This window comes from Apteryx mantelli, chromosome 2, assembly GCF_036417845.1.
Source record: "Apteryx mantelli isolate bAptMan1 chromosome 2, bAptMan1.hap1, whole genome shotgun sequence".
Lineage (NCBI taxonomy): Eukaryota > Metazoa > Chordata > Aves > Apterygiformes > Apterygidae > Apteryx > Apteryx mantelli.
Window position 1 is genome coordinate 114,111,374 of NC_089979.1, and position 16,121 is coordinate 114,127,494.

Here is a 16,121-nt window from a genome sequence, read left to right on the forward strand (position 1 = left end):
GCAAAGAGCATAGATTTTCATCTGTACCCAGAACATGTGAAAGCAATTCAGACTCATCTTCTGATACATTACCATTTTAGCTTCTGGAATTTTTCTCTTTGAACTTTCGCTTCTCTCTGCGCTCCACAGATTACTCTTATCAAACCGGCCACGAATACATGCAAGTTCTCGTTCGCGTTCCTAAGCAAGTAGAGGGAATGGGGAAAAGTGACAGTCTTAAGATGTCAAGACATTTAGAATTCCTCAGGAAGGTGCAGAACAGTAAGAATCTTTCCCAAGCTTATAAATAAGCTTGGAAGCATAGCAACTCATACCTGCTTAAGCTGAAGTGCTAAACTGGCAGTAGAGGAATTTGCATTTTGTTTGAGAAGCCTTTCCTGGATTGTCCTTGTATTTGGGGTAACAACAGGTGTTCTGTACCCTGTAGTATTCGTAGAAGGACTCTGTGCACTATGCTCTTGACAGCGCTCTCCAAAATGTTCCAAGAAGGGCTTAATTCCTGATCCCCCTACAAGAATGATTGTTTTGACTTAAAATATACCCTCAAAAACACAAAGAAATCACACTGCAATTTTACAGCCCACTGGATATTCTCAAGGAAGCAATTAAGAGGTCTCCTTTACAGCTCATACTCTGTTAATGAGCATTCTATTAAATGTGTACATGCACTGTTTGGCATCCACCTCCCTTTATCAAGCTTGTCTTTTATTGTCAGCATATCTAGAGACACAACTGCTCTACTCATTTCAAAGAGTTCAGACTGACAGTATAAGCTTCTAACCCAGCAAGCAGTTGAATTTAAAATTGCGGAAGAACATTTCTTCTGACACTAGTGTTATCACTGAAAGGAAGGACACTATGCAAGCTTAAGGATCTACACGGCCTTCAAAACTGAAAGCATTTAGCTTTGGTGTCTGCTAACAATTATGTAGACTCTTCTTTAGCTGGTATATATTGGATACATATTGTATCCAACAATTTGAAAGAAGCTTTGAATTGTCTAAATTGACTGATATTAGTGAGACAGGTTTTTACATAAGGAGAAAAGTTAGATCAGTTTTGCTCTCAAGAGTTTAGGTTACTAAAAACACATCCAAAACCCTCTTGCAAAATATGAAAGCTGTACTATCTATGATCATTATCATAGATCTCTTTGGCACTTTAGTAAAAGTTACAACAGTAAATAGAGACCACCTGATATGTTACTTACCATACATGGTTAATTAGTATGTAATTTTCAACACAGGAGAGAGTTAAGTGACTTGCATGAATATTTATTGAAGCTGAAAAAATATTTACCTGGTGTTGTGGGTTTATCCTGAGGTTCAAGTCGCACATGTGTTCCTTTGACTAGCCCTTTTTTGGATTGAACTGGTTGAGGCAAAGTTGATTTTACTGTTTGCTTAAGTTCTTCAGTTTTCTGAGGACTGCAGGGATTCTCTGTTAGTGGAGGTAGTACTTCAGATTCCTTAGAACTGGGAATAGTGTCTCTTGAGGGCTTTGTTAAAAAATTATTTGGATCCTTAACAAGGAAAGAAGGAATAATACTGAAATGAGACTGTAGATTCTTACATATTCCCTCAAAAGAAAATGATGGTTCTGCATAGCACACTAAATAATACACCTATTTCTCTGAACAATAAAAAAAGCTGAAAACGAAAGTTAAGCTATTTCATATTGTTTCAGTATTTGATTCTGGATTTTTGCCAGCTGCTTTAGATATTTTTCCAATGTTTCCCCAAACAAGATTATTTGCACGTATTGCCATTTCATAAATGGCACAAGTCATTAGGTACGACTAATTTCAGAGTTCTGACTGACTTTTCTTATAGAATATTTACAGTTTTAAAAGTCAGTCAATTTTACAAAGTTACAGAATGAAACCTAGAAAGATTCTTCTCATCACTTTAAGAACCCTTCTGAAAAAGAGGGTGGCAATGGATCACTGACACCAACTTTTACAAGGTGTGTGGGGACACACAGGCACACAGGCACACAGGCACACAGGCACACAGGCACACAGGCACACAGGCACACAGGCACACAGGCACACAGGCACACAGGCACACAGGCACACAGGCACACAGGCACACAGGCACACAGGCACACAGACCTTTAAATCTCAAAAGGGGAATTTTAAGCTGTTTCAGGTCTATTAAAAAAGGGCACATGGGATTTCAATAAGGCAAAAGTTGTAAACCAATTGGAGATTGCTCACACCAAGCCTTTAAAATTGGTATCAGCATTCAAATCAAACAGGTATGCATTAACATTTCTCTCCTCAAATACCCCAATCAGTTCTTAATCAGCAGCTAATCAGACACTCACCGATATCTTTGAGGTCGCTGGTTTATTAATAGAAGCCTCAACAAGCCTTTGAGAACAGGATGCAGCTTCCTGCTTTACACTGCTGCTATTGATTCTAGCAGATGCTCCACTTGTAGTGGACAATTTGGATAAACAAGTAGTGCCAGGCTGTTCTTGTGCATTGTTTTGCTTTGCAGATGGATGACTTAGGTCATCTTCCCAGGAACCAATCGTAGCAGCAAGGTTAGCTAACCGGCCTCTTCTCCCAATAGGGGTATCACTTGCCAGGGCAACAGATGGCTGCTTAGGTGGAGAAACAGACAAGTCTTTTGACTGAAGGGGAGACAGATGAGCACATTCAGAAGGATCTGGGAAAAAAGAAAAACATTTGTTTTGCTAATAAAATATACTACATATATTTGCATTTTGATATATGTTAGGTTTATCAACTATTAAACATTGTTCCTATCAAAACAATCAGGATATTAACTTTGAAGGCACTGGGACTATTCAGGTTGAATTAAAGGTCATTACAAAGCCAACACATTTTTGATCAGGCAGTTTACTAGTTTGACATCACTGTTCTGATGAGCAAGACCTCATACATGTAGTAGGAAAAAGGTATACAAAACAAAGCTGTAGTCAATAGTTTTATTATTTTAGGCACCCCTTTCTCCTTCTTCCCCAGGGCTGGCTATAAGAATTCTTTATGAAGACATTAGTATTCACATACGTAAAGTTGTGTTCTGCTAGCACACATTATCATCAATACAAACAATGAAAAAACATTAATACCATTTAGCAAGCAAAACATACCCTCACTATCCCAACAACGTCGCTGTTCTGCCAATTTCTGCATACGTGTTTTGACTGAAAGGGCTGCAGGAGTTTCTGACTTAACATTTGTTTTTCCTTTCTCAGGGGACTGAACCGATGGAGTCCTGTTAGAAGCAGTTACACACAACTTTGAAGTCATCTCAGGAGAATGATTGTTTGTGGAACTTGAAGAAACTGGCTGTCTATTCTCTAAACTGGAAACTTGAGCCTCCATACTGCTAGAGCAGAGCCTCTTTGATGGTGATGGCTTTGTACTAGGTTTCACTGTAGAAGTCAAAGTATTCAAGTCAGTTAGCGTTATCTAGAAACATTTTCAGAGAAACAGTACAAAAGTATAACACAGATGAAGTTATGATGTAGGTATACCCTGATATGCCTTTCAAAAACTACCCTTACCAAGTTTTACTAAGCATGAGACACTATCTTTGACATCATATCACTATTTTTAAATAGTTTACTAATTATTTAGAGCACCTGCTCTCTGGTTAAGCTAAACACTAGACATATTCAAACCTAGTGGGCAGGTAACTGCATCCATCAATGTCTAGTTTAGGATAAGCACTACAAGTTACCTACTTGCCTCCAAAAAAAAAAAAAAAGCTCATATCAAAAGATAATTTTTATTATACTTGTTGTAAGATACCTTCTTCACCAGGCAGAGGTGTCTGGTTACTAGTTTCTAACAAAGGCTCCCTGACCCTCTTGGTCTGCATTGTGGGTCTCACTCCTGCCGTAGGTCGCTCAGCCATTTTCTTCTGCAGGTTTTCTCGCCTGGCACGGGTTCGTTCAAGTAGTTTCTGAACAGTCAACAAATAACATGTTAACTAATACAGTTCAAACTAACAGTCTGAGTTTTTAGTCAATAAGCATATAGTAAGGTCTATTATACCAGAAATATATTGAGACTACTTTTCAAAATAAATAGCCTACTAGATGTTGCTAACTGATCTACTGTAGTGCATGCTATGCTATAGAAACATTCAAAGTTTGGTTTTTTGACTAGTTACGCCCTACTCCTCCTGAAAGCAGAAGAAACAAAACATGTTTCTACATACATGTATTCTTCTGTCTACTTCCTTTTTCTCACTGCAATAACCCTGATCCCTATGATACTTCAACTTCACCACTCCAATGTATGCTGCTTCTCTCATTTTCAGGAAGTACCATTGACCTAAAAGACAGTTTACATTATGTCAAATAGCTCCCCTCTTCCTAGCTGGCCAGTCAGTACACGCCTGCAGGTTACCTGAAGTTTTTTGTCCTGCTGTACAGACAACAGGCTGCAGCATTTCCTTCACAGAGGCTTTGATTTGGGTCTTTTCTCACCTAGCCACAAACATTCATAAAAACTGTAGAAACATAGATGTGATACATCTACTCCTTTATTAAAAACAGATGAAGCTGGACATCAGGTTCCAAAGCTCCAGTCATTAAATCAACTTGTGTCTCCCATTGGCTTGGCTTTCAAAGTAAATCAGACTAAAGAGACACAACCAATGACAAAATGGAAAAAAGATTAGAGGCTTCTATAGAGCCTCAAATAATCAGAAATATTTTTTGAAGTAATTATGAATTCTTACTGAGTCACCACATGACAGTCCTAAAGAACTGTCAAGTCTGGCTAGTAGGCTTTTAACATGTTGCTGACACACATGCTCAGGCCATCTGATTTAACACTAACCTTTTAAGAAAAGAAATAATGTTAAAGTGGTTCCCAAACAGTCATAAAAAAACCAAACAAAACAACAAAATGTATGGCTATTAAAATAAAAGAATTTTGAGGCTTTTACATCTTCTAAATCAGAGTGAACTTCCATTCCTCAAGTTTAAATTTTAAGAAGGAAAAATCTGATGTCATAAGCATTCATCTTTATATACAGGCTATTTATCATGATATCTGTATACAGAGAAACATATAGAGAGTGCTCAGTTAAGCTATCTTAAAAACATGTTCTTTATTCCCTAACCATTAGAAAGTTGCATAACACAAACATATTCCATATGAACTAGCTGTTTGAATGAATACTCTACACTCGTAGCAAGTAAGTCTTTATAGCATTCAAGTATGAAATAATTTGTTTTTAAAACTGCATTCATAAAGCAATATCACTCAATTTGATCACATCTAAAGAATACTAAATTACACCTTTGATCTAGGTTGTAAGGCAGTTTGAGACAAATTGTGATTGAACTAATGGGCTTTAAAGGAAAGCACATAAACTGCACTCATTTGGTGGTACATAAATTAGTGTGAGAACTATGCAAGCCATTATCTGTCCTGTTGCGTAGCAATTAAATACACATTTCGCATTTTTAACTGTCTGAGGCTGAAGTCTTAAACAATGTTTCATTGTAGGGCAACACAGAACAAATGCCACTTCTCTAATTTCTAGAGCAAGGGGGGGAGAGGAGCAGCAGGGAAGACATATGCAATACTGAGAGTGCCTTCACTGTGAGTTACATGCCAGTTTTGTTCCCAAGTCTGTTTCCTTGATTCCATCCACCCAAAACATAGAGCTGCAAGATGTGCAGGTACTATACACATAAATAAAACAGCAAAGACTATATAAATAGAAGTTAAGTATATTTTCCAAAACACTATTCTTATAGTTCTATTCAAATGCACAGGCACATTCAATAAAATCAAGTTTCAGTTGTTACAAATAGGATGTCATTTCACAGGAATGCATGCCTCTGTTGTTGAGGTCCAACTGCTATTGGCTTGTGGAATCTCAAATTTTCCATGCAACTGCCATAATTCAAACTCTGCTATTACACATGAGTAAGCCACTTAGCCGAACTCAAAACTTACTTTTCAAGATCATTAACAAGGCATTTACTACCAGTATGTTAAGTGTTCTAATGATAGCCAAAGTTTCAAAGCAGGACTTAAGCATTTCATTACATATAGGAATTTGAAATCTATTAAGTCACAGTTAGATGATCATGCTTTGTGTGTCAAGAGCCCTTTTTTAAATTAGAGAAAGTCTTCCCACTTTTAATCTTGACAAACAATCTGACTTTTTGAAAGCATCTGTTAAGGTACGCACATAGACCATATTTAGAAGTATTAAAGAAGAAAGGGCAATTATACAGCCAACTATAAGATGAAGGTCACAAGCAGCATGTTCAGTCATTGTGATAAAAAAATAAAGTATCCACTGCATGATCTCCTCAGTGTGTTCTGTATTAATATTTTGGCTGACATTCAGCAGGTTATTAGTTTTTGCTTTTAAGTTTAATCAAAAGAAACATCATCTGAGAGCTACATGATCTGAAAGCATTCTACTGAACCACACAGCAAAATTTATTTGAGCTTGAAGTAAGCTAGTGTCCTAGTAAGACTAGGACAAAATTTACTATTGTAAAGTAAAGTCAGGAACCACTGAACTATCAGCATGCATTGGCCAATTAAGTCTTGAATTATACTGGTTTATAAGATCAATACTTCCAACACCTCATCAGTTCCCAGCAAGTAATGGAGCACTTTCATTTGTATACATTGATTATCTGAAAATAGTTAAGTCAGAAAAAGGCTATACAAAAAAAAAAAAATTCAGAAATATATATTTTATAATAGGTGATAATAGAATTTCTTTTCAGAAATTTTTTTTGAGGAAAGTTACTAGACTTAAATTCAGATATGCTAATACGGTCAGATTTTTTGCACAATAGTGGAATGAAGTCCTCCACAGCATAAAACATTCTTGATAAGGCAACATTTTAGGCACCCTACAGTACTAGCAAACATTTGAATAAAGTTTACTCAAGGAACACCCTCAGAGTTGGTCACAGTTTTTCAAAATCAGTTATCTGGAAGAAGGGCGTGTTCAGGTTGGAATACTTCCCAGCATGCAAAACAATTTTAAACTTGATTTAGTAGTCTGGACTTGAAATTTATTTAAGACTAGTCTCATCATGTCACTCACTACCAAGTAAGGAAGGTGGTTTTAGTTGTTTATACTTAGCAAGCTTTACATGGGAGTAGGGGAAGTCTGTCTTGGCATAACACATTTAGCACATACGTTTAGACCAATACCTTGTGCATTCTTTTTAAATCAGATCTATGCAAGCTTCTCTTACAGGCACTCAGTTTAAGGAAAACAGTCTGCATCTCAGACACACAAGGGAAGGAGCAAGTGTTCCTTCGGTGTACTTGATTTGAAGTTTTTTAAATTAGCTTTTTGTTCAGACAGGCTGTGGACTTGAGTTTGTTCATTTATATATTTATAGTAAGGTATTTCTTAAAGCAGTCACAAGACAGCTCCATGGCTTTACATATATCACATAAAACCAAAGAAGAGCCTCTTTAAGAAAGCTACAACACTCATACAAATTCAAGCTGGTCAATTCCATTCATTTCATTCCAATTTTGCTTCTATAAACCTCAAGCACACAAACACAAATCTACCCTTAACAACTGACCTTTTGTTTTTTAAAAAGAGGAACTGAGCCTGCAAATGAAAGTGACTGATCACAGGAGGCAGTCATGTCAAATAAGAGGCATTTTTAATGAGATGCTCACTGCGGTGGGCAAACCTCACGCTCAGCCTTCAGATATGTCAGACACAATGTGTACAATGCCACTCCCATTAACTTACTGTCTCCCTCCCGCTACAGCAGAACAACTTATCTGTCGGACACAGATATGAAAGGCAGACACTAAAGCACTAGTAAACCCAACTAGGCCTCAGTCCCGTTTAAAAAGGACTTCACTTTCTCAAACCTTCCTTGAACAATCCCTCCGTCCTCTCATGGACAAAAATCACACGCCCAACAAACACCTGAGCAGCTGCAATATTGAAGGTACAAGCAAGTAAGAGCAAGACGAGGGGGAAGAGAAAGGTGTGTGTGGGGGGGGAGACCTGTCCCCCCATTGCTCAGCCTCTCTACAAGCACACTCCCCCCGGCATAAGGTGAAGGGAAGGGAGGGCCGGGAGCACCTCATAGGCCTTAGCCAGGAATCAGACCTGGGAAAAACTAACCCGCTCCCAGAGCGGGTCCACAGAGAGCGTAGCTCCCGTGCAGACCCCCAGACGGCCGCAACCACCTCCCTCCCGCCCCCTCCACGGCAACAGGCCCCCAGCCCAAGCCCAGCTGCGCCCCCTCCACAGCCCACGACTGAGGGGGGGGGGCCGGCCCACGCCATGCCCCCACCTCAGTGAAGGGGTCCATCGCTGCTGCTGCTGCTGCTGCTGCTGCTGCTGCCGCTGCTGCCTCTGCCGCGCTCCGCCCGCTCCCTCACGCAGCCCCGAGAGTGACAAAACCACCAACCCAACCGCTCTTCAGATTTGAATTTCAGCGCCCGCCTCTGCTGCGCGTGCGCAAGGCGGCGCGGGGCGGGCCGCGCGCTCCGCGGCGGGGCGGAGCAGAGGGCGGCGACTGACAGGCGCGCTAGCCAATCATACAGCAGATGGCCCGGCTCCCCCGCCCCCTTGGCGGGCGTGGTGAGCGGCTGAGGGAGGGGAGCGGGCGGGACGTGCCCAAGCGTGTCCCGCGCGGGTGTCCGCGGCGCTGTGCGCGCCCCCGCGCGCCGCTCAGGGCGGGTCCTGCGGCAGCGCCTCGGCCTCGGGCCTGCCTTTGGTCCTGTCACCCACTGCTGCCCCCGCTATCACATGCAAGGGGTGCATCTCCCACCGCGTCAGTCCCGTCTTCTCCCCCGCCCCCCCCAGGCACGAGCAAAAATGTATTAAAATGAAATGGAGGCTTTTACCTGCTGCGTAGGCAACTGGGATGATGCTGAGTGAGGGACTTGAACATCTTGTGGCTGTTGCTCTGTAGGAGTGTGCCATCATGAATGATTTTTTTTTCCTGAAGTTTTAATTTTTCAGCTGGTGTAGGCAAGAAAGCAAGATTTTAATGTTACTCTATGAATGGAGAATTTTTTTTATTCCTGTGTAGCTGACAAAGTACTCCCTCCTCCCTTGCCACAAGCTGTTTCTCACACATTCCTCCACCAGCTGTTAGGGCCGTTCATGGTTTATTTGTTGAGACCCTGCTTGGCTTTCAGAGCCCTCAGACAATCCCGCCAGCCAGAAAGTACTAAAAGGGAATTACAGAAGCTTTGTTTTTCTGGAATTCGACCCTTTCTTCCCCTTGTCAGTCACAGCTCCTCCTTCTCATGTCCTTCTTCCTACTTGGTCTTACTAAACCAAATCCACCGTTTCCTCTCCCTCTGCCTACCCTCCCACCATCCCTCTTCCCCATTTTGTAAAACCTTCAATACACAAGCGTTGGGGACCCTGAACAGACAGAGACTCGTTCGGTGCACAGACCCAGCCCGCGCCATCCTGGGCACAATATCACACACTCCTGTCCATAAATCTGTTGAATGCCACCTCACATACAGCTCAGTTTTTGTTTCCACTGTTCCCACCAGAAAGCTGCTGTAGACTTGACTGCTCTAGTGGCTAAAAACCTTCAAATTTCCAGCCTATTCATACATATTTGCATATTTTATACCTTTTTGCTGATATGCAAATATTGTTCATTACCGTGTGTGCACGCCCTTTTTCCTCAGCATTGCGCTTCTTGTCTCCTGCACTATTTATAGGTAGCAATCATTTCTTCTTCCAACTTTGGTTTTGCCTGGCTAAACAAACCACACTCTTCTAATCATCTCTCATTAGAAAATCTCTCCAAGGCCTTATTTGCCAAGTGTGACATAAACATGCAGCAGAATCTAAAAATACATTTTCAAACAATCCTTTTCTGAACAAATCCTCAAGATCGGCCAGTCCTCGTGCTGTTCTCAGATAAACATGAGTTGGAGCCATCAAAGATCCAGGGTCTGAACTTGCTCACGAGACAGGCTGCATATTGGGACTTCCCAGATGAGACTCGTCACTCCTACTCTGTGAACAAACCTTCACAGTTACAAGAAAGGACAGGCTTTATCTCCTTCCCTGAGAGACTAGGTAAAGCTGTCATTGGGAAATAATAGAAACGTTCCTTTAATGGAGCAGTAGAGAATCAGTGCAGGCAAACACCAGCAGACAAAATAACCAGTATAGACTTCAAAGTCACTTATGAAAAATGAAGAGAGAGAACTACTATTAAGTCTTTCCTCTCTCCTGTCACCCCAAAGGAAGAAAAGTTGTGCACACTTGGAGCCCTTTCAACATAACAGACTTGCTTCAATTTAAACATGCTTTCTGCTTCATGTGCAGATCTATAAGATTTATACAGTGCAGTTCCAGACATTATTGCTGCAATTCCAAACACGGCGCCATCCAGTGCTGTCATCTTTCAAATAGATATGTTATAGTGCTTGATGCTCTGCCTAGGGGCCCTATTCGCCCACCAAAAATAGTCCTAGCTGCACTGTTAGCATGCATAATCTAATCTGCTATATAATATAAAACAGAAGGAAATAATCACGCTTTATTCTGTAATACAAATTTCCTGTAAAATTTATTTATGTAAAGTTTATTCTGAAAAAGAAATTAACATTCCTGGAAGTGTAAAACTGCTTAGAAGGTCAATGCAACATGTATGTGACAAATTTCCTTTCCTTTTTCTCTCTACAGAGCCAATAATTACTTGATCATTTTGATCTACACTCAGTGGATCTCTGCTTGGAATAAACAGGAATACTTATTTTCTCAGTTTCTCAAGGGATTAATATCTGTCTTCCAGAAGAGCAATAAACAGTAAATATAAAATTTTTATATCACTCCAAAGAGCCAAAAAAGGGCTGTCATCTTCCAGAATGCTACAAGATCCACTCCCTGCATAATGGTGGGGTGTAAGGCCGATAGCAATGACATTTCCAGGCAAGGTTAATTTTTTTCTTAAATTCGTATAAAACTTCACAGATTATGGAAAAAAACAACTAATGTTTCACAATCTGAAAACATAAAGAAAGAGATAGAGAAAGAAAGGAATGCCATGCTGAAACCAGCAGAATAATGGGCCAGCTCTGCCTGCTAAACAGCTTTATATTTTATGCCAGCTTTGTGTTCAGAAATTATGAATCAGTGCCTTCATTCACTCCTTCCCCCACATGACATGGTTTAAGATTTCTCCCTGCCAGGGGGAAGCTAATGCAAAATAATTTCTTCTGTAGCAGTAAATAACACAATGTAAAGCACCTGGAGACTTGCAGTTTTCATGGGAATTGAGAGCATGGGTACAGAAGCCAGTCATTTGTCTTTTAACATGGCAATAAAAACATTTTACTTTCCCAGTTTCTCCTTCAAAAAAATTTTAAGCATACTGACTGTTTTCAGGGATGTTCTTTCATTTTCAGAGGTTTACAGAAGTTTGTATTAGAAGACTAACACAAATGGAACAGTTTTTTAAACAGCAAGGAGAGCACTGGGCAAAGGTTTTGTAGCTCTGGCTTGTTTACAATATCAATACAATCATAGATGTAAAATATTGAAGACAAAAATGCTGATCCTAGTGTGGTGCATTGCATAGCACTCTGTAATCCTCAGAGGATATTTTTTAAAGCTTACTTTCTGCTAAGAAATGGAGTTCACGATTCTGATTCCATGGGAAAGATGAGCAAGATGCCTCCTTTGCTTCATAGAAAAATCCGAGTAATCATATCATCTAGAGAAAAATACTAGCTTCCAAGTTGTAAAAGTCATTTCCTTTTATTCACAGCTAATAATTTAAAGTGAAAGCTGATGCTCACCTTCCTTGCCCTTGCAAGCAGATTTCAATCTATTGCATTATAATACAGTGCATTATAATACAGTACATTGTACTATTCCTTGGAATTTAGATTTGCCTAGAAAAGGCATTTTTTACAGAAAATTCACTCTTTGGCTAACAGTAGTGTAGTCACATTACTGGGAGTTACTCAGACTCTGGCAGCACTATCAAATAAAACTCCTGTCAGTTAAACCTGCCAAGAGCTGGTGAAGTATTTCTGTTCTGCACCTTGTGCTCTGCTCATGTGCCAATTAGTTGAAAAGTTCTCATGATTCCGATACTCATTGTACACTGGTACATATGATTGCATAAGGTGCCAGACAGAGGAGAATCAAATAATAGACAGTACAGGGTATCATTATTTCTGGATTATAGTTTCCTTAGCAATAATTCTTCACAGTGACTTCAGACAGGCTGTTTAACCTTGGGAAGGAGACAAGAAGAAAGCTCTTGCGGAATTTATTCAGGAGGAGTCCACCAGCGTGGCTATCCCTCTCCCCCAGCCTCCCATCTTCTCCCCCTCGATGCAGCCTGTAGGACATATGTGAGCAGGCCTATCTCCTGGTGTCTCTGCACCTCAGTTCTCTGAACAAAACCAAGTGGGAGCCAAGCTGTAAGAGAGTCCCCTTTACACAGCCACCACACCAGGATCGCCATACAAGGGAATCCTGCAATACGGAAGAGCAGTAAGTATGTAATAGTTTTCATCTCCTCAGTAATTCTGAAAGGAAGACCAAATTTTGCCCTCTGATCTCCCCATGAATATGCCAGGGACTTGGCCAGGGAAAGGGAGAGGGTGATTTCATCAAACAACAAATAGAAGGGTAGGTCCACAGTATGGCAGAACACATCGGTTTGCATTAATCTGTATTTTCTATTGGAAAAATACTTAATCAGAAAATTTTGATGGCCAGCATGTAGGATCTGTTCTCTCTGACAACGCAAAGGTGATTATACAGTTTTTGTCAGCTCCTATGATATTCACAGAGGCAACTTAGGCTGACTTATTATCCAGTAAAGGAATTTATGTCAGCAGTGAGACAGGTCTGGTGAGTAAGCAGCTGAGTGCAGCTGCATGTCTGACATGGATTTAAACTAGCAATGCTCAGAGCATGTGTCTGTCTTCTGACAGTAGGAAATTCATAATCAACCAGACTAAAAGAATGTGAGGCCCCATAACCATTACAGCGTAACTTTCAGCTGGGACTGTGGTTTATAACATCAGAAGGCTTCATTTATTAATCTGGCCTGGTAGGCATAGTTGAGGGAAGAATCCCTTAAACTGGACATTTGCTGGGGGAAAATATGCTATATTTTCAAAACACACAGAATGGTTTTCATACAATGTGAATTTTATTTATACCCTCATTTCGCAAAACATGGAAGATTCTCAAGAAGACACTGGCTCACTGAAGACATCATTCATATTAAAGACTGGAAAAGTATGTAGTCATTTATATTCTTCACTATATTGCCATATGAGGGAACTGACGGATTAATGTTACTGTTTGTTAGAGATGAAATGCACCATCGCATACTAAGAGTGACTGAGAAAAAGTCACACAGAAACTGAAGGTGGAGGGAAAAGCAAAAGATTGTGGGAAGAATGAAACAAAAGGAGAAGATAGAGTGCAGAATGGCAAATAACAAGGAAAGATAAGAAAGAGAACAGCAAGAAAGGAAAAGACAGAAGAGAAAATATTAAAATGGAGAAATTAGTGAAACAAGGAATGAGACAAAACTCATATTTCATTAGCAACAGACAGTTGTCAAGTGGACTCAGTTTCAGAAAAAAAGCTCTGGGCAGTTGAACTCTGCATTTTTACAAGGCTGTGGGAGTTAAGAAACCTTTGCCTGTCTTCCACTCTGAAAAAGATTTACTCTGTTCACAATTTCCTTAGTATAATATTGTATTTGTATCACTACATCACTGAAAGTTTCTCAGGACCTTTCATTTAGGTCATGATTTACACAGGAGAGGAAGAATTACAAAGATTTCCTTCTTTTGTGTCTCAGTTATAAAATAGCCTCTTTTCTTTCTTTATCCATACTGCACAGCTGTATCATTTGCTGACATAAAAATTCTGAAGTGGACCAAGGGGCATGAGCATACTTGAGTGCTATTATGTTAATTTAGACCATTATGTTAATTTACAGCACCCGAGGACTCACTTGCAACTCTGTAGCAAAATGCAAATGCAATAATCACATAATCACATCAACAATCTCACCGACCAAAATAGTATCCCATTTTATATTCTTGAAAGAATTTTCAGAAAGATGGAAAAATTAGGAGATTCCTGTTGAAACGCCGTTTTTCACGTAGTGTTCTATCAGCTCTAGTCCCTTGGCTTGTTTGAAGGCTCAGTATGCTGTAAGTCCAACAAGGGGTAATTTTCTGACCTCTCTATTCTTGCCAACATCTTATTCTCATATTTTAAATAAATATATGAAACTATCCTACACAAATAAAATATATCATAAATAATGTGTAAGTAAGCCCAAGAACAGTAAGCACGAAATTACCTTAAAGCTGTTAAAACTGAAGTAAGTACTCCCAGTTAAATACAGCCTATATGCTTTGCTAAACAGGGAAAGACCTATGGATATATACTGGGTCTTACATAAACTCATGACTTTTTTCTGTTTCCACTTCCTTCCTCTGAAAAAAATACATACAGTGACATACTGAATCGTCCATGCAATAATAGCATCTCTACACTAGAGGGTGTTACTAAGACAAGATTTTAGGATGTGTACTATTTTGCTTTGGAAAACTGTTTTTTCTGTTTGGAAAGGAAATACAAGCACATCTGAATTAAGAAAAAGCTGTTGCTGGAGGGAGAAATTCTACTGTCATTTGAACAAACACAATTTAAATATAATGGTGAGAATATTTTCCACAGACTCAGCTGTGACGAACACCGGTAATACAGCCATCTCAGCATCAGTAGGAACTACACATATAATTACAACGAGGCAGTGTTAGAAATGGGTAAATATCCCAGATATTTTAGTCTGCTTTTACTTGAAAAAGCATTAAAAAGGCCAACATTCAAAGTATAAACATGATTTTAAGAATTCTCACAGTTTGGGGGCAAATTGCTGAGGCCAGTACAGGGTCCACATCTACGCCAACGGTACAATCTTGTGGGGAGGGGTGGGCTCAAGCCCCCGGGCTGCCCGACCTGCTACTGGTGTTGCCAGAGCAAGGTCCGCGTGACTCCCCTGCAGGTGCGGGCAGACCCATGGGCAGCCGGCACTCAAGCTGCCTGCCAGACCTGCCTGCCCTGCCTGAGGCAACATCCTGCCTTTCTAAGAGGGACCCCTATAGCGACAAGGCATTGCTGCAAATGCAGATAAACAGTTAGAGAGGGAATGGTCAAGAATGGTGTATCGGTCCACCAGTCCATACTGTAAGCAGCTGCCAGCTTGACTGTGACTAATATATGTTTATACAACTTCCACCCAGTTCTCTGTCATAGGAAAAAAAGTAGCTGTTTTCTTCTTAGTAGGCATATGTACATTTGTGATTGGAAAAACAGTCACACATTTTTTCAGAAAACTTCAGACTTTTAGAAATCCACATTCTCCATAGATTGAGCTAACTTCCTTTAAAAGGGCTGTATGCCATACACATTTCTGGTTTTTCTTCCATGATGAAGGACAACAGTGAGCTACATTTGTAGGGCCACATCATGAGGATTTTACTTTGCCTTCACTTCTGCAAACTTTACCGTGAGGTTTGCCTGCATTTCGTTACCCACTGTCAGGCTGGGCTTATGGTATTCAGCCTCCCTGACATCAAGCAGGAGCAAATTCAGTATGTAAATCAATCTGAATACTGGAGCTACATCAAGTTGTACACTTTCAAGGCATCTTAAAATAGTAATCCCATTGAATAAGGCTGTTTATATGAGTAAGCAGCCCCCTGCAAACATGTGCTGCCTTTGCTGTGTACTAGAAGATGAGTATTGAGCTGGAACCAGATGGCAATGGCACAGGCACTTCAGGAGACATTTCTAGAAAAAAATACGGCTGGAAGGAAAGTTAATTGGAGTCACTTTGTCAATGAAATTGTTTGGTCAGAAAGTATTCAGCCAGCTAATAGTTATCAAATCAGAGAGGGGAGGATAACCTTGCCACCCTGCTGGCTCTGAAGTTATGCCAAGTTATGTGAAGTGTTTATTTTAGATTCTCTTGTTCTCAGCTTTCCTAGTTCCTTGGTGATTCTTGTTTCTCAGCACAAGAGGTGGAAGAAAGACAAAACATCAGTGTGAATATGAGAGAGGAAAAAAATAAAACAGACATTA

The 16,121-nt window shown here is 40.2% G+C and overlaps 1 protein-coding gene across 4 annotated transcripts in view; it reads right to left on the reverse strand.

Annotated features, from left to right (window-relative positions):
• The window catches only part of ANLN (anillin, actin binding protein), a 29,942-nt gene extending 21,534 nt beyond the window's left edge, over positions 1-8,408 (reverse strand). For 2 of the 4 annotated variants that reach the window (XM_067291252.1, XM_067291251.1), the window contains exons 1-7: positions 8,302-8,405; positions 3,788-3,941; positions 3,124-3,408; positions 2,329-2,675; positions 1,300-1,522; positions 315-508; positions 73-180 (exon numbers count right to left, since the gene is read on the reverse strand). In XM_067291252.1, coding sequence (XP_067147353.1) covers positions 73-180; positions 315-508; positions 1,300-1,522; positions 2,329-2,675; positions 3,124-3,408; positions 3,788-3,941; positions 8,302-8,319 — 1,329 coding nt within the window. In that variant the 5' untranslated portion in view covers positions 8,320-8,405. Of the gene's footprint in view, positions 1-72; positions 181-314; positions 509-1,299; positions 1,523-2,328; positions 2,676-3,123; positions 3,409-3,787; positions 3,942-8,301 lie in introns of all 4 variants that reach the window. The other 2 variants (XM_067291253.1, XM_067291254.1) reach the window with 2 other exon arrangements.
• Between the last annotated feature and the right edge of the window lie 7,713 nt (positions 8,409-16,121).